The sequence below is a fragment of the Sceloporus undulatus genome, chromosome 4 (genome assembly GCF_019175285.1).
Source record: "Sceloporus undulatus isolate JIND9_A2432 ecotype Alabama chromosome 4, SceUnd_v1.1, whole genome shotgun sequence".
Lineage (NCBI taxonomy): Eukaryota > Metazoa > Chordata > Lepidosauria > Squamata > Phrynosomatidae > Sceloporus > Sceloporus undulatus.
The window spans coordinates 61,622,731-61,646,267 of NC_056525.1; the positions used below are offsets into that span (position 1 = coordinate 61,622,731).

The window sequence follows — 23,537 nt, forward strand, 5'->3', positions numbered from 1 at the left end:
TGCCTCATTTAAAGGCCATCTTTAGCCTGTGGATTTTTAGCTAGGTCACCTCAGTGGTCTATGGGTCTATGGGTGTGAATTCATCCATATTTTTTCCATCAATTCATTGATTTTCATTTGGCCAGGATTTCCAGCTTGTTTCATTTCAGCTCATTGGACATCCAAGTCCAAACCTTGCAGGACCTTGACAGAAAAGGAATGGATGATGGCCACTGATTGCTGTACTTTCTGTTGTTCCAATTTGACTATGGGTGTGAATGTGTGTTTTTTCCCATGAAGCTCTTTGTATCTCTGATTTGCCTTTGATAGGTGTAGGGTTGAGAGTGAGGTATGCTAGTGTCAAGATGGTTAAATAATAAGTGGAGTAAGATGTCTTTGTATGTGAAATAGTCTTGTGTAACAAAAGGTGAAATGGTACTGCCTCTTTTGGCTACACCATTCAAATGTTGCTTGAGGCTCTATTTGTTACCCAACAAAACAATCATGCTTATTTCTCATTTCCCTATTAAAAAGCTTCTGCTAATTATTCCACCATCATTCTTTTTTAAAAAAATGCTTGCACAGCTGTGCATGAATTGTGCTAAGTAAACAATAACAACATCAACAGAAGCAGAGTTTATCTCAATTTATATTGGGGTATTAAGAGAAGCAGATTAGATTGGGTGTTTTTTTTATCTGGCCCGCTTGCAGGAGAGGGGAGGTGGAGAAAGTAACCATAGTCTTGACATTGTTGGAAGGTAGGGGTTTCTTTTGCCTGCTTAGATGGAGGAACATGAGAAGGAGGAAGAAACATGATGCTTTCAATGTTTGGAGGAAGGTGTTTCCTTTATCTGGTCTGAGAGGGATAAAGAAGCTGAAATCCTGCCATCTGAAGAAGAGTTTTCCTTTGTCTGCTTAGAAGGGTATATGTGGCACAAATATGTGTGTGTGAAGAAACTACAATCTTGGGACTTTATCTGGAAACGGTTTCCTCTGCATGGTGAAGGCTGAGCAACTGGAATTTTATTGTCTGGAAGGGAGAGGTTTCCCTACTGCCCCCCTCCCCATTTTATGTAAGTCTGATTTACATTATGAGTCCAAGAATGCTACCTTAATGTAAATTGTACCTCTTTCCTCGAGTGTATTACTTCCACCCATCCATTAGGCACCTGCTCATTTCCAATTGCTGTTGGGGAGTGGGACCAGTACAAATGATTGGGGCCCAGTTGTCCAAAGAGGGATCTTGGGCCCATCTATGTTGCACATGTTATTTTGGGGATAGAGCAGTTTCAAATCCCATAATTTTTAGTCTGGTGAAGACAGGATGAATAGGCACCAGCCATGCCTGATGCCACAACAAACCAACTTCCCTAAATGGTCTCAAATTACATGCCAAATGCTGTTGGGCTCTTACCATACTTGAGGTGGGCTTTCTATAGGCCTGCCTCATATGTGATGGCAAGCCTTGAGCTGGCCTGGCAATAGAGAAGGCTGTCCCATGTTGTTTGAAAAAAAGGGCCAGTCTTTGAAAAAAAACCAGAAACAGCTCTTAGCAACATGACAGTAGTGCAGCCTGTGTTGTGTTGTGTTGTGCTGTGTTGTTCTCTCTCTCTCTCTCTCTGCCTCCAGTTTGCTTGCTTGATCAGGGGAAGTTTCCTCAAAAACATTCTTTGGCATATGTTGTAATAAGGAGATTCAGTTCAGATGACTCTGAACAACAAGAAAAAAACACCAATTCCACCATGGTCAGCTCAGAAGGTGTGGAAACAGAAAGGGTACATACTGCACAGCTTGAGAAAGTTACTGTTTGGACTATGAATCCCAGAATCCCCAGCCAGCACGGCCAGTAGCTATTGTTTTTAGGCCAAACACCAGATTTCCTGAGCTCTTGTCTTGCTGTTGATTACACCTTGCACCTGAAGCAGCTGTCTCACTGTGTCCCATTGTAGGGCCAGCCCTAATATTCAGTAGGAGAGCATCTGTGTAACAGAAGAACAACATTATTTTCTCAGTGCTAAATCAGAATGTGTGAAGCTGTCTTGGATTGTTAGCGCAATCAATGTTATCTATTCTGACTTGCAGTGACCTTCCAAACAAGGCAAAAATATTTATAGTCCTATTTCAGGTCTTTTATGCAAATAGATACAGCAGGGATTGAGCCTTGGACCTGATGGATGTAATCCACTCTCTAATATGTGTCCTCTGCTAGGAACATGTCTCATCATCCTCTACAGCAGGGTTCCAACCCTGAACCAAACAGGTATAAGTCTACTGAGCCATCAGTCTAGATCACTGAGCTACATTCTTTGAGGTAGCAGAAAATATACTTTCCCAAGATCTTACAATCAGCAACAGATAAAAGTACTGAGACTAGAATCATTTCACACATGACAGCAGAGTGTTTTTGAGCCTCTCACATTAAAGATGTTGAGTGTTTGATGTGAATGGTATTATTTTGAATAAAAAAGGGGAATTTCCAATTAGAATGTACTTATCTAGCCCATGTGATTATTTCTTTTGTGCTAATTGTCATAGAATCATAGAATCGTAGAGTTGGAAGAGACCACAAGGGCCATCTAGTCCAACCCCCTGCCATGCAATTTCAATGTCAATTTAAGATGCATATGCAAAATAACCCTGAACCCTATTGCTAGTTTTGAACTGGAGTAGACTTATTGAGTAAATGGGACTTTACTTAATAGTCCACTTATTAACATTTGATTCAGTGCATGTAATGTGCTCAGGATCAATTTATAGGATTCAGAACTGAGTCTCCTGAGCTCAAACAAGAGCAAATGGTTCAACCTCTGAAGGGAGGTCATAGTATAGGGAGTGAATTGTGATGAGTTTGGTATGAAACCGATTTGCTGAGAAAACACCAATATGCCCTTGCTCTAATCCATGGCCATCTTTTCAAAGTTCACCCCAGTGCCACCAGTGACAAGGAACAGGGTTAAGGAAACATGAAAAGGTAATGTCCTTGGTCCATCTTGAGAATGTTCTACATGAGGTTTGCATAGTGTTGGAACCTTACTGCACAGGGCTTCTGGGACGGCCTGAGAACGGTCCAAAAGGGGCCAGGAAGGAAACGGAATGAGAGGGTGATGCATTTTACTGCACACAAGGAAGTCCCTCACTCATTCCATTCCCCTCTCTTCTGTTCCCATTCCGTTATAGAGGAGATGATTTTTCAGAACGGAATGGGAATGGATGGGAAAGGAACCGAATAAGTGAGGGACTTCTGTGTGCGGTAAAATGCGTCCCCTACTTGTTCCACACTTGTTCCAGGTCCCTTCCATTCGGTTCTCAGGCCGTTCCATGGAGCTTCTGTGCGGTAAGGTCCTTGGTGTAGCACATCTTTGCATCCGTATATTCATACTATGCTGAGAGGATGTTGAATTGCATCCTAGGCCAGGGAAGACTCCTTTTTCTCTTGTAGAACCCAAATGGCAGTTACTGGTTTCACATCAGAATTACAAATGGGGGCTTCCTAGAAGCAAAACAGGGAGCTTATTATAATTACTTAGGAAATATTCTTTTTTTAAAAGGACTAGAAAACAGGGGAGGGCACTCAGAAGTTATGATAAGATTTCTCAAGAAAAAAATGTAGTGGAAAAACAGGAAGACCCATATAGCCCTTTGGTGGTACTGTATTGGGTAAAGATCTGGATGGCTCTGGCTATAATTCACCCAGAAAATACAAGATGCAAGAAGGCTCTCTGAGACATTGTTGCAAAGATTGCTGAGGCAAAGGAGAAAAAAGGCAGAAAAATAGAAGTCACCACTGCTAGGGCTTTTGAGAGCTTTACCATATGACCCCCATTCAACCACACTTGTTAATGAAAATGGAATTATACCTGGTTGTATAATAGCCATTGCTGCATGTCTTGCCCCTGGGGATGAGTGCAGTTGCTAGCTCATTGACAGGTTTCCTTAACCATCCTTGGGGGATGCAGCAGCTATGAGTTGAACGTGTTGTTGTGTCATAAGTATTACCAAAGCCACTTTTTTCCAGGTCTATTTGAGAGAGAGAGAGAGAGAGAGAGAGAGAGAGGAGGTAAGAAGGCCTCATGGATCCCTCTAGGAGACCACATATCTTAGAATTCCATCAGCTTCAGACTTGCTTAGGAAAGTTGGGGTATAAATGTAACTAATAAACACGTTTAAAATGCTTTCCTGTTAAATAACACTGAGCATATCCAAGAGAATACCTTCAAATCTTGTAAACCCACTCACCCTGACATCTCTTTGCCCTAGATAAGAACAAAACCTAACATATCAACCCCAATCACCTCTTGCTGTCAGTTGTGCCTCAGTTGTGCCCCTGTGCATTATGTCTATAGAAAAGGGGCCAATACAATCAGCAGGGCAAGCTGGTGGAGGTAACGTTAGATCAGAAGCACCGAAAATAGTACCATCTCTTCTAAAAAGAACCTGTGTAGAGGCATCTTGTCCCATCATAGGCTCACTTTCATAATGCCAAAGCAAAGCTTCTCTGCAAATGCCAAACAGAAAATAGCTTCTAGCACTCTCAAACACCAAAACCACTATCTACCTTTTGCTCTGTCCAGCACTTTTGTCCTTCCTTCTGCTTGTTCAGCCTTGAGATTCCTCCTGTCCATGGGATTCCCCCTCCCTTTGCACTGCTGTGTATGCTGCAAGCACAGAGGCAGATGTGTGGAGGACATGGGTTCCGCCTCATTCATTTCTCCCCTCCCAGGAGCATTCTCTCTTTGCCCATAAACAGTCTCTCCTTTCACATTCCATACAACTCTCCTCTCCCTCATTTTCTCTCAAGGTCACCTTTCATGCCTGGGCGGGATTTTTATGTATTGATTACTTTTATCTCTAACAGCCTGCCTCTCAGTGAGCTTCCAGGGTCATGCCAGCTTGGCATACTGCTGCTCTTACAGAGAAAAGCATACCCTGTCCAGGTGTCCCTACACCTCCTAGGCTACCATCTCTTTTTCATCTTCTCTGTTTATTGAAAAATGTGCAGTACTAAAAGCCAGAAGGAACATCTTGAATTCCTAGGAACAAGGCTAGTCTTCATTCTGCATTACAGTATATGCCAGAGCTTCTCAGCACTGAACATGAATGGAGAATCTGGGTTATTATTGCAATCTTTACAGAAAAGCATAAAGCCAGGATTTTCCCAGGTCTATGTATGTATATGTCTATGTATGTATGAACACACACATTTGCTAGCAGAGATAACCAGCTTCATGGGTATAGAAACCACATGATCACTCACTTACCCAATACAGTGGTGCCTCAGGTTACGAAATTAATTCGTTCCGCCATTCCTTTCGTAACCCAAAAATTTCGTAACCCGAAACACTTTTCCGTTAGCACTGGAAAGCCTATAGCTGCACTTTGCAGCATTTGAATTTCGCGCCGAAATAAATTTCGTAACCCGAAAAATATTTCGTAACCCGAAACAGTTTTTGCCAATCCAACTTTTTCGTATCCCGGAAATTTCGTAACCCGATCATTTCGTATCCCGAGGCACCACTGTACTCATTCTCTCCCTCTACTCTTTCCTATCTTCTCTGTCCCCATCTTTTTCTTCAGTAATGGTCTTTCCCTCTCTCCATTCTGGTGGTAATTCAGTCCTCTCTGTTTCTTAATTCCACTCTACCAGGCATTAGGACTCCCCCTTTCAACTGTTGAAAAAGTTTTGGGGGTCCTGCAAAGGGAAGCATGTGAAGCTGCCTAAAGATTCTCTGGAAAAACAGACATCTTACCATTCATTCTCTGAAGATGCCAGCCACAGATGCTGGAGAAACATTGGGAATAAACTCTTCTAGAACATGGCCAGATAGCTCAAAAAACCCACAAAAACCATAGACATATTATTATTTAGCTTATAGTGAAGGTTAGAAAAGTCTGGCACTTGGTGACTAAAGATGGTACTGCAGGTTACAGACATATTTTAATTAATTTGAATTTCCTTTCTCCACTAGCACAATTAAAACCAGGGCACATCTTTGTGGCCAGTTTGTGCCTGGGGGAGAGTAGGTAAGGCCCTTGCACTAAAAGAAGAGGGAAGATGGCATTATATTGTATATCCAGCATACTCACCTATACTTGCTGGAGATCCAAGTGGGTGTTGCCTTATCTCTTCTTCCTGTTGTGAAACCTCAGTTGAATGTTGACGGGGTATTCCCCCACCCTTTACCAGCTACCAATTGGCTATGGTGGAGGGGGGGGAGACTTCAGTGTTCTTATTTATACTGGCGGGATTATCACACAAGGAGATACTGAATACCCAGTTACACAACAAAACTCATGCCCTGATGTAATGGAAGCTACACTATCCTATGTCACCAACAGGATTCCAGAGAGACAAATGGACACAAAATGTCTTTATCATTATAGAATAGCTGACATGTACCTGGCACTGCCAGATTCTGCATCTACAGCCACACTCAGTGGGACTGGATTTTGCCTAGAAAATATGTATTCAATTCTTAAGGTGCAGTTAATAAGCCATGGTGTTCATATGTGACTTCTTACCATGCAAATTTTATATTCTTACCATGGGCTTCTCCTCCCCCCCCTTTACATACACCCTCCAGTGTGTCTCTGAAATAAGTGCTGAAGCCCAAATGTCTTGACCTCATCCATCCATCCCTTGTTAAGGCTCTATTGCTCCCTTGAGTCTCTTTACCAGAGCTCTGTCCAGTTTAATTTGAACTCTCTCAAATGAGTCCGCTTCCCCCACTTCCCATGGGAAAGGCTGTTCTATAGTCTAATAGCTTTCATGGCAAGTCAGCAAATGGTTGCTGAAGCCTTGGTTTATTTATTTTTTTTTTTAGGGCAGTCTCTTTGCTTCTCATCATGTGCTACTTGTTTGTTCCTGGATGCTTTCCCTTGCATACTCAAGCATCTATCTGCGCCAAGTCAGCTGAACCACACCCTCACCAGAAACTAGGCCAGCCTCTGGAGTTTCAGTTCTTCTAATCCTTCTCCATAAATAGAGCCCTTGGCTCTATGTAATGGTCCTCTCTTGAAAGTGCTGAGTTTCATTGGGTTTCTATACATTACTGGTTTTCTATGTAATATGTCCCTGAGATTAAGCTGCAGAGATGCATGGCTGTCACTGTAGCCAAGCCTCTAAAACATGCTATATAATACGACAACCATGGGAGCATACCTTCCACTGCAACTTTAGTGCTAATTGAAACAACTGGTCAGAACTCAGGAAAGTTCCTTTTGGTATTACAACTCCCAGAAACCACAGCCAGCATGGCTACAATTTTCTGCCAGAGAGCTATAGTCCATTGTTCTGAACTACAACACCCTATGCATCTATCTCCACTACAGAATTAAACTGATTTATTCCTCAGCTCCAATTCCCTGTGCCTTCAATGTATCTCACCAAATTACATGTCCCAGGATCACTTAGGATGGTGCCATGATAATGAAAGTAGTATGAAATTGATACAATTGTGTAGTGCAAACACTTCTAGCTGACACTGAAGTTGCACATCTATGTTTAGTAGGATGGCCAGCTGTTCTAATTTTCTGGGGACAGTCCTCTGTTCAAAGAACTGTCAGTGAGCCCATCTCTGTCTGAAGGCATCCTATGCTTGAAGGCTGTCCAGTTCAAGGGGCGAAAAGGCCAATGAAAGAGAAAAGAAGGGACCTTGAATTGTCCATCCTGTTCAGGAAACTGCCTTTTGTATTACAGCCCTGCCTAACAACAACATACAAATAGCTTGAGGGATATTATTGAGGCGTATGCCCAGAAAATGCATTGGGAAAATGTATTTTTTGGATTACAACTACAACAATTTCCCATCCAAAATGGGATGCTGCTATATAACACCTGTGAGTTTGGGTGTCTTAGCTATAAAAACAAAAAAGGTCCATGCTATGAGGACCTTAAATTACAGTATGTTGTGAATAAAAATCATAGTGGGCTATTCTGAATATGGAAAGACAAGCCACTTTTCCTTGGTGACAATCATTTCATTTACTATCTGCCCCAAATAATCTGCTCCCAATATCGAGGTGTATGGTACCTACTGCTAGCCAAGTTGTATTGGTACCTGAGGCAGAAAATCTCACAAAGAGCTTTACCCATCCCTAAAAATAAAAAAAAATCCATAATAACAGAGTAAGAAAAAATAATCATTTGCTTAATAACAGATTAAGAAAAAATAATCATTAAGAAAAAATAATCAAAATCTGTGGCTTTAATAAATCCACTTTAATCTACCTAACAGTAGGGCCAGCCCTTTGTCTAAAACAGAGCAGCTGTTGGTTTCTTCTCATTTTTTAATGCCTAGTCTCTCATCCACTCTTACCCCATTGACTACTGTTTGCCACACTAGACAATGAAGGCAATGTTCAGAAATTCTTCTTTGCCACCATTTTACTCTAGGTTTCTTTTGGCTCCGGTTCCCCCCTCCCCTGTTTTGTCAATCCTGTGGCACAAGCTCCATTCAAACTGTGGGTTTCCCAGCAACCAGCAAGCAGGATATCGACAATGCTGTTAACTCAAGGGCACAGGCTCACGAATCTCATTGATTTAGATAATCAGTTTTAAATGTTCAAGCAGCAGCAGAAGGGAGATAAAACTCTAATGGCAGAGATTAAGAAAGCAGTTTATGTAGAAGTGGAGGAATATTCTGATAATATTCTTTTGCTCCATCTAGTGGCTCAAGGAAGGAAAGCAAACCGTGATTCTTTTAAGGAACTCCTCAAATCAAGGGGTTTAATTTTTGTTCCAAAGATGCATCCTTTTCTAGGTCCTAAATACCGAGTGAGGGGGGCTCCCATTGCTCACTTTAATAAATCAAGACATACACTATTCAAACAATATGCTTTTAACATTGTTTTCCTGGATCTTTAAAACCAGGAAAAGCTTGGTTGGATTTGCAGCTGCTATGTATTTCCTTCAGAGGAAGGGAAACAGAATAAAAACCAAGGATTTAAGACAAGATCTTTCCCCTGTAAATCCTTACCCATTACCAAAAGAATAAAAGTTATTCCGTAATCCCCACCTTAATGTTTCTCCCCAGCCTAGTCCTTAACTCTCCTTTCTATACAGCCAGAGCAATGGGCAGTTAAATGGAAGTTTAGCTAAGGAGATTTGGTGGCTGTAGATTAGGAACCCACTTAAAGTGGATTTATGTAGTCACCCTTGCCCCCACATCCTTCCCTACTTTCAAGGCTATAGAGAAAATAACTGCATTCATGTGCAGGCAGCATGGCTGTGTGTGTGCTTCTTATCTATCTCTCAGCAGTGATTTTTTGCAGGAGAATCTCCTGGTTGGATAAGAGGAGATCTGGGTTTTCAGACACAGTTGGTGGTTGTTACTGTACATAGAATACTTGCAGCAGAAAAAACCCACACACACACAAAATATTTTCCCTTTCCCCATTGCTTCCTAGAGCTACAGTGTCCAAGCAAAGGAATTATTTTTTTTCTGCATAATTTCCATCTCATTGGATTTAGCAGAAGACTGGCATTGATACAGATTTGGGCTTGTTGTTTCTGGAGGCACCTGGCTAACTGAATATATTATTTTTAAAAGAAGTTATTTACAACAAAGAAAAATAAAGATCTGATTTCAAGTCATCTTGGACCTCAGATTTCTAACTTGAAAAAGTTTTCTAACTTGAAAAAGAGAGACTACCTCTCTACAAATCTATCAGGACTCTCCTTAAGTAGCTTCTGCAGAAGTAGAAGTATAGGATACCTTGGTTATTAATGCCCAGCACCTGGACAAATTACTTTTTGGACTACATCTCCTAGGCCTAAATCCCAACTACATCCTAATTACAGTTAACCCAGACTGGGTTTCACAATGGTAGAAAATTATGGGCAAAAGGGTTTGGAACTATAATGGTAACTAATTACTTGTTAAAAGTACTTTTCCAAGTTTCAGTCCTACATATGGACTTGGAAAGGCTTTAGCAGCCCCCTGTGTGAGAAACCGGGATGTGCACTGACTATTATTATTGCACAACAGAATTAGTATGGATTAGACACTAGATTGGAGTAAAGAGGCAAAAGGTTGGGACCCAGATAGGACATCTACAAAGTAGGATGAAAAGGGCTAGAAGCAGTACTGTCAGCATCTGATATGTGGCTTGTGGTATTGTAGAATGAGGTGCACACAAATATCAGGAAGCAGAGACAAAGCTGCAGTGAACCTTGATTGTGAAGAAGGAAATAGTAAGGACTGATCCATTGCTAGGAACCTTTACTGATTTGTACCACATTTTTTGATGGTCACATATTAGGACAAAAAAGGATGCACAGAGTGCATGCTTCAATCTGACATTATATTTAATTAGCACTAACTTTTACATGTTTGTCAGTTCTTCTTTCTGAGGTGACGTTTATGCAGCTTAGTCCTACATGCTCCTATATAAAGGAGGCTAAGATGAGAAAAGGAAAGAGAGAGTGTTCAAAATATCAGTTCAACAGCATCAACATCTGCCTGGCAGGGAAATGAATGCCAATGCCTCTTTCCCTGGCATGGATTGTGACCAGCTCCCAGCCCTCAGGCTCCATGCACTGGCTTTACTTCAGTAGAAACGGCCTGTGGGCAGGCGAGGCAGACAGAAATAAGCATTGGGAAAGAGGCTTAGGTTGATGGGGTTGCCATCCAAGCGGATATCCTCCAGGGCCCTGCGGATGTGGCTGTAGTCTCTGCTGTCACAGAATGTGTCTCCATGTAGGATCTGGATATTGTTATTCTAGGCAGGGAGAGAAAAGAGAAAACAATCCCAAGGGGTCAAATCAGGTGTGACAGTTCTCAGACCTAAGAATTCAAGGCCAAACCTGCCACAGGTATTTACAAACTAATGGGTGGAGAGGACTGAATGATCCAAGGGAAGGTTAAATTAGGATTGCAAGAGCAGCTCCTTTCTATATCCCCTTTCTTTAAAGGCTCGTTTCCTGTATTGGTGATGGAGGGTTTGAGATTGAGGGAGTGAGACTTACAGGGAGGATTGGGCACAGTACACCCAATGAGCAACATGCAGCATCAAAGCCAGCGGCAGACTGGAGTTTCATTGGTTTTTGCAATTCTTGAGGCACTCTTTAGGCAGATTTTTAATGTGTACAATTACATACACAGAGACACACACAGATGCCTCCAGATCAGTGGTTTTTACATTGGGAATGCAAAGCTTTGCAGGCCAGCTCTGCTGTTCACGAAATCAAAAATGAGAGTAGACATCGGGTCACTTGAATTTCTTTCTATTTAAATCCACTTTTGGATCTGGTATGGCCTGTAGAAAGTGCTGTGGGATAAAAATTTGGCCTTGAGCTCTAACAAAATTGTCCACCTCTGATCTGGAAAGCAGGGGAAAAGTTCTATACTCCTCATTCACACACCCCTTTTGTTCTATAAACAAGACCCCCACCCACCGTTATATCCTGTATTATGATGACAAGTCATATATTTATCCAGGTCTAATTAAATGCAGCTTAGAGGCAGCTAGTGGCTCTGTTATTTCCATGAAGCAAATTCTCACTGAGTTTTCCAGGAGCAATTTATAAACGATATCCAAGGTACTGAACATAGTCAACAAATAGGTTCAGCACCTTGGATAGCTTTATACAATGCTTCCATTAAACCTGGAGTAGGTCCTGTAAGACCCACCATGGATCTACCACCTTGTCCCTGAACCAACTATGCCATTGGCTACTTCTGATGCAGCCCAGTTTCTTACACTGCAAGGTGCAGGAAAGACACTTCATTTGCAGCCCAGTTCCAAGCAGCATAGGTCAGGTCATATCTAGGCCAGACTCTGGCCACGTGTTTTTGTTTTGTTTTGTTTTTGGATTACAACTCCGAGCATCAAGCAGTCATGCTGGTTGGGAGATGCAGTCCAAATAAGGAATGTTGCAAAGCTCTAGTCTAAGCCTGGCTGCAGACAGAAGGGACCTAAGTTTTTGCTGATACAGGAAATATATAGGAGCAAATCCCAACTAAATGCAAATATAGAACTGATGTCATGTCCACTATTATGCATCAGCCTGTTTAATACCTCCATTACTTTAATAATATCCCCCCTCCAAAAATAAATGGCTGAAAAGGGTTTATTCTTTTAAGGATCCATCTTTTTTTTGGCCATGGGTATCCCATTTTTGTCTTTTAAGGGCCACTTTCACCATCTCATTCACCTGTAGATGCAAAGACCTCAGACCCTCAGGCAGGGGCACTGGAATATAGTCCAATTTGTTATCAGACAGATGAAGGAACTGCAGCTTTTTCAGATCCTAAAAACATGAGAGAGAGAAACAAACAACCAGCCCTTTGCTGCTGTTCTCTTTCAAGACAGGCTTCCTTAAATCTTTAATGCAGTCATTAATGTTTCAGAGGAATTCAGCTTGATTTTGCCTAGTGTAATGAAATTTAGTCAAAAGAGGGACTACAAGAGAAACTGCTGGGGAGGGGTGGGAGTGTTTATCATCATATGTGGACAATTTTATTCCCAGTTAATTTCAAATGTTTAATTTCAATTCTAATTGTTAATTTTTGTACAGCAAAAGGAAAACAAAGAAAGAGCAAATGCTGCTTGCCTAGAAATGATGCCTATCATACAAATGAACCTGTGGGCTGTAGTAATTAACAGTAGGATATAGAAAAGTATAAGCAGCTGACCTAGCATGTATCACAGAAACCTGGCTGGATGAGGCTTGGGGGCAAGGAGGTTAATCTCACTCAGCTTTGTTCACCAGTTTTCTTTGCAATAGCAGAGGCGATCTGGGGAGTATGAAAGTGGGGTTGCAGTGGTCTATTGAGATTCCATCCCCCTGACCAGGTGTCCTATCCCACAGTTCTCAATGTCTGAATGTGTGTACCTGAAGCTGGGTGGCCAAGACAAAATAGGGATTTTGTTGGTGTACTGCCTAGCCAAGTATTAAACAGTCTTCGTGTTAGCTGGGGTCATCTCAAGGTTGTGGCTGGACTCCACTGGGCTTGTAGTGCTGGGGGACTTCAACATCCATGCTAAGACTTTCCTTTCAGGAGTACTTCAGGTCTTCATTTTCGCTATGACAAACAATGTGTCTGGCCCACATGGTATCTGGCCCTAGTCAAACCATTCAGCATACTCTGAACCTCATTTTCTGTAATGGATAGAATGTGATCTGGGAGTGGAGGAACTGTCTATAGCTTTGTTGTAATGGACAAATGATCATATTTAGAATTGCTGGTGATGTTTACACTTGCTGGGACTTTCTGCAGGGATCAAGGACCCATTTAATTATTTTTTTAAATCCTGTTGTAAGTTGCCTTGAGTCCTGAATATAATAATAATAATAATAATGATGATGATGATGATGATGATGATGATGATGACAAAGGGCCCCAGCACTTCGATCACTACAGCAACATTGGTTCTTGACATTCATAAGTACATAACCAGAATAGTTACAGAAGAAGAACCAAACAAAGCAGAATGATGGGCTTTAATCTGTAAGCATTTAAAAAAGGAAAGACATTCACCTTGAAAGCTTCAGGTCTAATGCTTGCACTCTGGATCATGTTAAACCGAGCATCCAGTTGTACAAGGGATTTGGGTAACAGAGGCAGGGAAGTCAATCTGTTTTCTGGGAGGACAAGCTCTTGTAAAGAGGGCAGCAGCTGGAAAGAGTCTTCATCCACCGAGGAGATAAAGTTACTTGTCAGGTCAATTCGTTTCACTTTTTCTGGGAAAACAAGTTTGGGATGAAATCACACATACATTTTCAGGAATCATTTGTTAATTAGTTAATGTGCATTATTTCTGTTCACATGGCATTCATTAACTATTTTATATGAGATCATACAACGTTTGAAGTGAGCAGAAGATACTGTCCAATTTGCCCGCTCACATATATGTATTGGGCATTACTGTCTTGGGTGCATGTGGAGATGCAATATCATTTTTGTGGACAATTTTCTGCCTGTAATGAACCAAATGTCATTACCTTCATCCTCCTCCTTTTGCCCCTTCTGTTGATCTTTTGTGAAAATAGGGCACATCTACATTGGTCAGAATATTCTGGGCTGCTACTAGAGTATTCTGGTCCCAAAACTGCCCCAAATTATCTCTGTTACCTCCACATTCTGGAACGACACCAGATAGATATTTACACAGCATCTTGCTGTACCTCCTCACAGTGCCACCACTAGTGTGACTCACTTCCTCTGAGGCCAAAAATGAAGTGCCGAGCATTGATCATATGGATGGGTACCTCATTGTGACCTCAGAAGGAGTGACCAGTACCAGCAGCAGTCATGCTGGATGGCACAGCTCTTTGTTACCAAGCATCATTCTAGAGTGCTCCTGGAAAATCTGGAGCAAAAGGTAGTTTTTTAAAAATTCACCTTAAGGCAGGGATGACCTGGATTCAGTGAAGAACTAGCCTTTCCACATGAAGATAGTCCATACTCAAATTGGGGCTTTAGCTCTGTGTCATCTGGACAGAATGATGTGAGAGCGGTGGGGGTTGGGAGAGCCAATGTAAATGGCCTGTGTAGAGATGCCCATAGTTATTGGGATCCCTTATCAATTTAGCAGATAACTCACTAGCTTGTTGTTTTAATCAAAACATTGCTATGCGCTAGGGGAAAAATATTAAATCAGTGGTTGAAAAAAGGGTTTCCTGAGTGTCAGAAAACCCTAATGAGAATTCCTTGGTGTTCAGAACCTTCAAAGATTGGGACTTCTTTGCATGAGAAATCCCACCTGTTGTTTTTGTTTTGTTTTGTTTTGTTGGTGCAGACATCTTGAAATATGATTTTTCTGCTCAGAAAACAAAATTTCTCTGCAGGAAAAAAAATTCAAACTGAATAATTTTTGAAAAATTGGAAAATTGCGCAGTTTTCAAGGACTTTCCCACAGCAGTGAGAAGAAAATTGCTAAAATCACTTGTTGGCTCTTTGGAGAACAAAATTAACAAAGACTTACATCCCTACTACATTCATAATGTATTTAAACCATTTTATAGTGTTGTATTGTAAATGTTGATTTTATGTGTTTTTAATTGTATTTTTTATTTTAACGTGCTTTACCCTGCCTTGAGGACAGGCAGGAAAGAAATAACATTATTTGTCATCATCATCATCATCATCATCATCACCATTAAGGATGGATGAGAGGTTTGTTCAATTACTTTTTGGATAAGCATTTCCCAAAATTCAATCATTTTAAATTCTTCATGAATGCAATGAAACAAATTTGAAGTTTGGGGGGGGGGATGCTAAACAAAAACAAAACTGTTTCAACCCTTAGGTTCCCTTCTAACTCTATGATTCTGTGGTCCACCCAGGTGTTGAATGTGCAGTTTGCATTCTAGTGTATTCAACCATGTTTGTAGTTAAATTAGGATTCCTGCCTCTTTTTGTCTGATAACATTCTCATTCTTAACATCTCTATGACAGGAAGGTGGAACATGCACTCTCTATATTACTAATGGCTATACTTATTGGACTTGAATGGTGCAGATGAATGAACATTTTGTAAACTTGGGTTTTTTAATATAAGAATTTATCAAAAGCAGCAAATTTCTGCAGAAAGAAGATGCAAAGAACTTGAGATTTATTTATTAATTAAAAACCATGAATGTTGGAGAAATTGAAATGGGCAGATTTGTCTAGCCTTCCCTGGAGGAGGAGCAGGAGCAAGAGCAGGAGGAGTTGTTAAAGATTCATGCAGCTAATCAGTACAAGCTTTACAAAATAAATACATTCAGCTTTGCCAGATATACTCATATCGCACTATTGGGGGGCTATAGCTAGAAGCTGGAGAATGTGCAGCCCTTTGGTGCAGAACGCTAGAGAAAATTCACCCCAAATAGGATCATCTCCACCTTTTGATACATTTTAGTTACATTAGCTATTCTGACTGATGCGTCAGAACATCTCTGGGGCTGACTCACTGCCTGAAATTTCTACAGCCTAATAGTAGGTTTTGTGAAAAGAAAATGTTTTTTTCCATCAGTTTCCCCCTAGCATTAAACAACATTAGTTACCTATCAAATGGCAGCCTCTTATTGTAGTATGGGTGCAAATCCTTCAAAGGTGAAAAGCATACTGCCCTTGAGATTTTAAATTGGCTGAGGATGATGCATTATGAGCTTTCAGCTGTGATCGTGTTTGTCAGAAACAGGCCAGGTTTGATCTCCAAATCCAAAAACATTCATCTGGCATTTTCCAAAAAGGGACAGACAAGCAGATATTCATAAGGTTTTGGGGGAGTTTGTTGTTACTACTGCTGCTGCTGTGTTCTTTCAATTCTCATTTCCAGCTTATGTCAATCCTAAGGTGAACCGAACCTATCATAAGGTTTTCTTTGCAAGTTTCTTCAGCGATGGTTTGCCATTACTATCCTCTAAGGCTGAGAGAGTGTGATTTGCCCAAAGTTACACAGGGACAAATCACACTCTCTCAGCCTCAGAGAATAGTAATGGCAAACCATCTCTGAAAAAAGTTCTAGTATTATGCTCAAACCACTATCCCATGCAGCTCATACATGTTATGTGTGAGGCTCCTCTGGAGGTCTCAGAGGATTTGTGTATGTGTGTGTGTAATTATACAGTTACAGAAATACAGGTAAATGCTGCTTGCCTACATCATGCCTTTTTCCAGCCATTAAGTGACTCTGTGTATTTGTGTATATGGGTGGAGGTGTGTTCATTGGCATCAAAAAGGACAGTTACATGTGCATGGTTATTGTCTAAACAAGGTACTGAATTCCCTTTTCTTGAATGCCCCTAAAAGGAAATACACAGGCATAATGCTTGCATATCCACAAAATTCCAATCTATATTCCTTCATACATCAGTGTGATTAGCACAGTAAACAAAGCTTGGGGGGATGTTTTAAAATTATAGTTTTATTGTAGCTGAAAAAGTAACTTTTCCAAGATCAGCTATGATCAACATAAGTGTCAAATTAATAGCAAGATGCATGAAAGAGACAGAGGGGGGGATGAGAGGGATAGTGGAATTTAGCAGTGATATAGGAGCCATGGTGGTGCAGTGGTTAAATGCCTGTACTGCAGCCACTCACTCACAAACCATAAGGTTGTGAGTTCAATCCCAGCCAGGGGGCTCAAGCTCAACTCAGGCTTGCATCCTTCCGCGGTCACTAAAATGAGTACTCAGATTGTTGGGGCAATTAGCTTACACTTTGTAAACCGCTTAGGGAGTGCTTAGGTGCACTGATAAGCGGTATAAAAATGTACTTACTATTGCTATTGCTATATAGAATCTACTTCAGATCCTTTATTGTTGTGAATATAGCCAGAAATTGAATGGTACACATGGTACATGTGGCCTATGGAATCCAAGGGTCTGTTCACTGGATCATATTAGCGTTTGCCTATCTATATTGGATGCATCAAGGCTGAGTTCAGATGAGCAATAAAAATATCTATTTCTAAATGCTTCACCATACACGACCCATTTTATAATGTAACCCAGAGTTATCATACTGAACTACCATATATACTCGACAATAAGTTGACCTCATGTATAAGTCAAGAGCAGGGTTTGTGGGCAAAATTACAGATTTTGATATGACCCATGGATAAGTTGAGGGTAAAACCAGCGGTTTGTAAGAAAGGATGTAAAGGGTGAAGCAAAGGAAAACAATGCCAAAGAACTTAATGAAATTCCAGCAGGCATAACTGTTTGTGTGCACCCTAAAGCCTGGATGGGTGACAAAGGAACTGCCACCGCTATTTTCCCATCCAGGCATTAAACAGCAAGAAGTGGCACCACAGTGGAGAAAATAGAGGGGGCTAGTGGTTCTTTTAGGTTCTCTTGGGATGAAATAAGCTCTCACCTTTTGCCAGTCAACTCAGAGAAAGGAATTGTTCCATTTTGATAAGAGTTTAGGTACAGTATTTTCAGTGATTTGTGAATAAGTCGACCCAAGTTTTTGGGGTCAATTTTTTGACTAAAATTTCTAGGCTTATATATGAATATATACAGTACCTATTTTTAGAAGGTGTGTGATGCCACACAATAAATTAAGTTCCATGTAAGGTAAATTGTAAACAGGTCAATACGTTATTTTCTTCAACTACAGCTCTTAGAATCCTCCATTCAGCTGACTAGGCAATCCTCAGAGCTGTAGCCAAAAAACAGCTGGAATTTCATACATATGCAGGAAAAAGAGGAGTTTTGCAACATCCATATTCAGCAAGCAGCTGCTGTGACTGATGTGCAAAAGGACTGATGCACAATGGAACTGGTGTGCAGCAGGACCAATTGTGCATTGGGACACCAGCTAGCCAGTGTGCACTGGGCTCTACTAATGCACATCAAGACAATCTTGATGGTTCCCTGATACAAATCTTTGCAATTCACTAACAGGATTTCTTGATGCCTCTGCTATGTTGCTAAGTATATATAAAGTTATGTAATATAGATTATGATAGAGAATTCTGGGCAACATTCCCAAACTCTGAGGGGAAGCCACTATACCCTGCTCTCCATGTCCCAGATTCTTCATAGATACATTCCATTTACATTGTCTAGCACACTGAGAAGCTATTCATACACAGCCATTTTGTATTTGATAGTCAGAAGTAAATTTGTTGCAGAATTTGCTGTGGCACAGCTTTTTCCCACTGCTGTGATCTTCCTAGTGGTTATGAGAACAGTGCCTAATTTGGCCATGCAAATTCAGGCACAGAGTGGATGCACTGTAAGAACTAATGTACTATCAGTCTTAAAAGAAATAATCAAATTATGACATACAAGATCTATCATGAAAACAAATGCCAGACTGAGACAAATGTATGGCAAATGGCCAATGATTTCGTATTATCTGCAGAATAAGTGAAGGGTGGTGGTGGAGGCATGGTATGCAGGTGGCCTTGCCTGTAGCAGAGAGGTTGACTTAATGGGGAGAGAAGCAAGCTGCAAGCTTCTAAGAAGTGTAGCTGAAGTCCTGTGGAGGAGAACATACCGAGTCCAGAGAAGTCAGTCACTTCAATCCTACTGATGCGATTGAACCGGGCATAGAAATATGTGGTCTCCAAGGGGAGAGATGGAATGTGTTCTAGATCAGTGTCATCACAGTACACTGAGGTGCTGATGCACACACAGATCAAGCAGGTGGGAAGACCTGGTAGCAAGAAAGAAAAAAGTCACATATGCAGACTAGATATAACAGAAGAGTTTAGGAATGACCCTATATACATTTTATAAATTACAGGTTGCTAAGAGAGCATGATGACCTAACTATAACAGTCTCACACAATAGTCCTGTTTTGGTGCTCAAATTGTATGCATTTAAAAAAAAATCACAGTTACACAATTACATTCACTTTTTATGTTTTAGTTAACTGAATCTGTTATAGGAATATCTTAGCTCACCACTAGGGATGGATCCACAATGTTAAATTATTCATTATCACTGCCAGACGTCTTGGAAATGATGCAATTTTTGATGAGGTCTCATTGGGAGGATAGAGGCAGTGGGGAAGATAGATCTGTCTTCCTTCCAGGATCCTCTCCTGGCTCTCCAACTCACCAGCTCCAGAGACTAGGACCTGGAGTAATGGATGCAAGCTACAGGAAAAGAGATTAGGAGGAGCTTCCTGACAGTAAGGGCTGTCCGACAGTGGAACAAACTCCCTCAGAGTGTAGTGGAATCTCCTTCCTTAGAGGTTTTTAAACAGAGGCTGGATGGCCATCTGTTGGGGATGCTTTTATTTAGATTTCCTGCATGGCAGGGGGTTGGACTGGATGGCCCTTGCAGTCTCTTCCAACTCTATGATTCTATGATTCTAGGAGGAAATCTGAATACAGGGTGGTGGAGATGGGAAGAAAGAAAGGGGTTTGAGGAGAACTCTTCACACTGGGTGATTTGGGCATTTGAAAGGCTCCTTTCTTGTATTATTTTTTTCTTTGAGCATATGAATATTTTTTCTAGCTAAAACATGCATAACTGGGGTCTCTGTAACATTTTGGTATTTCATGAATTTCATGATATTTTGAAAAACATATTTTTTCAATAGGACAAGATGTGTGGGAACATTTTTTAAAAAAGGAAAATGCCATTTTCCTGCGGGTTCCAACAGTGCAATTCCTTATTTTATTTTATTTTGAACACTTTAAAGGACTGTGGTACTGCTGAAATATGATGTGTGTTTGTGTGGATGTGTGCATCATAAAATCTTCCAGGGTTGCATATGGCATTCTAGTCATATACTATCCATCCCTGAACAATACCATATGAGAGGAAGACCATGCAACAGGTGATGAAAATCCATTTATATTCTGAGATGGAAAAGGGTATGGGAACAATGTAGAGTGCCAGACTAGCCACAATCACAATTACAAGTTTAGCACAATTATGTTGCAATCATATGTGCATCTGCTCACAAATATGTCCCACTGAATGCTATGAGATTTTCTCCAAATACATGTTAGTGTGTTTAACAGCCTTCCTTGATACAGTGAGCTCCTTAATAACAGCCATCCTTGATACAGGTATTTGAGATTATCACTCCTAGCATTCCTGATCAAGGGCCATACAACCCTGGGGTGCATGGGAATTAAACCCAAAGCATATTGCTGAAGAACGTTGCAGTGTAAAATTCTAGCCCAAAATAATAAAAATGAATAAATTCCAATTAAAAGATGGATCACATGTGCTGGTCCAAAGAGCTGTTTAAAATGAGAAAGGTTCAGTCTAGATGGATGCAGTGCTGCTTAAGCAGATGAAGTAACCTCAGGATTTTGCTGTTGTTGTGTTTTTGTGTGCTTTTAAGACATTTCCAATTTATGGCATACTTAAGATGAACCTATCATGGCTTTGCTTTGCTCTGAGACTGAGAGAATGCAGCTTGCGCAAGGTCACCCAGCTGGGCAGGGATTTGAACTCTGGTATCCAGAGTCATGGGCCAATGCTTAAACCATCACATCACAACACAATATAAGGTGTTGGTAATGACCTATAAAGCTCTAAATGGCTTGGGCCCAGGATACCTGAAGGACCGCCTCTCTCCGTACATTCCGTCCCGCACCCTCAGAACATCCGGGCAGCAACTCCTTAGGTGCCAGGGGCTAGGCTGTCCTCCACTACGAGGAGGACATTCTCCATCGCCGCCCCGGCCCTTTGGAATACGCTGCCCATAGAGCTCCGCTCGATTACCTCCCTGGCCCAATTTAGAAAGGACCTGAAAACCTTTCTTTTCCACCTTGCATTCCCCGAATAGAGTTCAGTGGGTCTCCCTTCCTCTCCTGTGGCAAAGAGGATGGGCTAACGGGGGCTTTATACTGTTTTATATTGTTGTGTACTGTTTTTATTGATTATTGTATTGTATTTTTATGTTGGAAACCGCCCTGATCTACGGAAGGGCGGTATATAAATAAAACTTTTATTTATTCATTTATTTATTATCATGCTGGCTGTCTCAGGGTTTTGTCTGGCCCCCCATATTTAGAGAGACAAAACCGATGGATATGGATTTATATTTGCACTAAGAAACCATTGGTACTACGTCTGGAGCCAACCACCCCTTGCAGACTTAAGGTGTCAGTGGCAACATGACAAGATTCTAGGCACCAATTAAAAATGCTTGGGTTATTTTTATTTTTAAAAAAACGCACACACTGTTCAAAGCACTAACTAGACTCTAAATGCATTTGTGGAGGAGTTCAAAGCAGAAAGGCAACAATTTCGCTCACCCAACTACTTAATTTGTCCCAGTTTGGAGTGACAGAAAATGAATAAAGATATTTATCCCTCGCTACAGGATTTTAATTGTCACTAATCTAATTGCTACTCTGTCCGATTGTTGCTGCTTCTCTGCTCATTAAAGTGTTGTTGCTTTGCTGGCATTTTTGTTTATTCACAAGCGGCTCTTCTCACAAGCTCCTCCTGCATCTCAAAGGAGAAATCCAGACATTTTTACACAAAGGCTGAGATCCATTAACTCTGCTGCAGGAATGTTAAGTCTCTGCCAGCATGTTTGCAACAGTGCCTGGGGGCAAAGGCAATTCCCTTTCCCCTGTTTTCTCCCTCAGTGTACAACACAGCAGGGAATGATGGCTGCTGATTGACTACAGGGGTGTACGTGAGCGAGTTCTGCCAGTGCTTATAAGCCTGTCTCTCTCCATATGAGCCTGCTTGAGTATGCCAGTCTCTGAAGTAGAGTTTTCTCTTTGCTCCACCATCCTTCCAGGCTCATCTGATGAGGACACAGGAAAAAGCCTTCTCAGTGGCTGCTCCAAGGCTATGGAACTCCCTTCCAAAAAAGATTCAGTTTGGCCCCTCTCTGCTGTCTTTTTGGTGGCAAGCAAAGGTCTTCAGCCATAACTGATCAGGGTAGAGGGCCACACAATTAGGTTGTAGAAGTACTGTTTTACTTGGTTATTTTAATTGAAGGTTTAATGATTTTTAAACTTTTAAGCCATAGTTTTGGACTATGACTCTAGAGATCAGAGTTTGATTTTCAGTCTTGCCATGACCTTAGGGAAGTCACATGCTGTCAGCCTCAGGGGAAAGCAATGGCAAATCATTCTGAACAACTCTTGCCAAAAAAAAAAAAAAAAGCCCCTATGATAGGTTCACTATAGGGTTGGCATAAGTTGGAAATGACTTGAAGGTACACAACAATTTATGTTGCAAACCACTTTGAATCCCATTTAGGAGAAAGGATACACATCAAATCAATCAATAAATTGTGCACCTAAAAAAAGAAGGAGAAGCTTACACACACACACACACACACAATCAGTCACATGAAGCTCCATTGATGGTTACATATGACAGGGCTTTCTCTGTAGCATCCCCACAACTGTGGACCTCCTTCTCAAAGGAGGTCAGGCTGGCACCATTCCAAGTTTCCAGTGGGCAGTGAAGATTGTGATACTTTGAATTTTAAAATCTAGATCTTTGGATCTTAAAATTAGGTCTGTTTTGACTTTTTTGAAATTGGATTTAGAGCAATATTTAAAGAGAAGACTGTTAGTTTTTAGTTACATATTCAATGCTTTAAAAGTTGTTTTATTGATTGTTCATCATCTTGGTGGCCCCTGCTGGGTCAAGAGGAGATAAATTAATGTCTTAAAATCTATCAATTAATTAATCATTTTATTTACATTCCACCATTTCCCCAAGACCCCCTCCCCCAGTGAAACAGCCACCAGTCCTCCCTCATGTGCTACCATCAGGGCTTAGGAAAGGCACTTTTGAAGTACAGGTCCCCTGATCAGCTAGAATTTCCCAGCCCCAGCTAGAACGTACATTATTATTATTTATTATTAACCTTTATTTATAAATTTACACAGCGCTGTACATACAATCTTTTTAACTGGACGGTTCCCTGCCCTCAGGTTTACAATCTAACAAGACACGACACAAAAGGAGAAGGGAGTGGTGGTGGGGAAGGGTCCTCTCTAGTAGCATAATATATTTAAAGTGCATGGCAATACAGGAAATGATTCAATAAAACAGGCAACAAAAGAACATCAAATAGCAAGTGACAGTTATGCAATGCCTGGGAACGCTTCCCTGAACAGGATGGTCTTCAACTCCATTTTGAAGCTGGTTAAAGAAGTGATGGCTCTTGCTCGC

At 41.1% G+C, this 23,537-nt stretch overlaps 1 protein-coding gene and 1 long non-coding RNA gene across 3 annotated transcripts in view; both read right to left on the reverse strand.

Moving 5' to 3' along the window:
* LOC121929351 overlaps positions 1-4,626 on the reverse strand; it is a 72,878-nt gene extending 68,252 nt beyond the window's left edge. Inside the window, exons 1-2 of the long non-coding RNA XR_006103658.1 lie at positions 4,535-4,626; positions 3,837-3,996 (exon numbers count right to left, since the gene is read on the reverse strand). This is a non-coding gene — a long non-coding RNA (uncharacterized LOC121929351). The remainder of the gene's footprint in view (positions 1-3,836; positions 3,997-4,534) is intronic.
* Positions 4,627-10,253: 5,627 nt separating this feature from the next.
* OPTC (opticin) overlaps positions 10,254-23,537 on the reverse strand; it is a 25,693-nt gene continuing 12,409 nt past the window's right edge. The window contains exons 4-7 of one of the 2 annotated variants that reach the window (XM_042465002.1): positions 18,918-19,076; positions 13,461-13,663; positions 12,134-12,229; positions 10,254-10,698 (exon numbers count right to left, since the gene is read on the reverse strand). In XM_042465002.1, coding sequence (XP_042320936.1) covers positions 10,528-10,698; positions 12,134-12,229; positions 13,461-13,663; positions 18,918-19,076 — 629 coding nt within the window. In that variant the 3' untranslated portion in view covers positions 10,254-10,527. The remainder of the gene's footprint in view (positions 10,699-12,133; positions 12,230-13,460; positions 13,664-18,917; positions 19,077-23,537) is intronic. The other variant, XM_042465004.1, reaches the window with a different exon arrangement.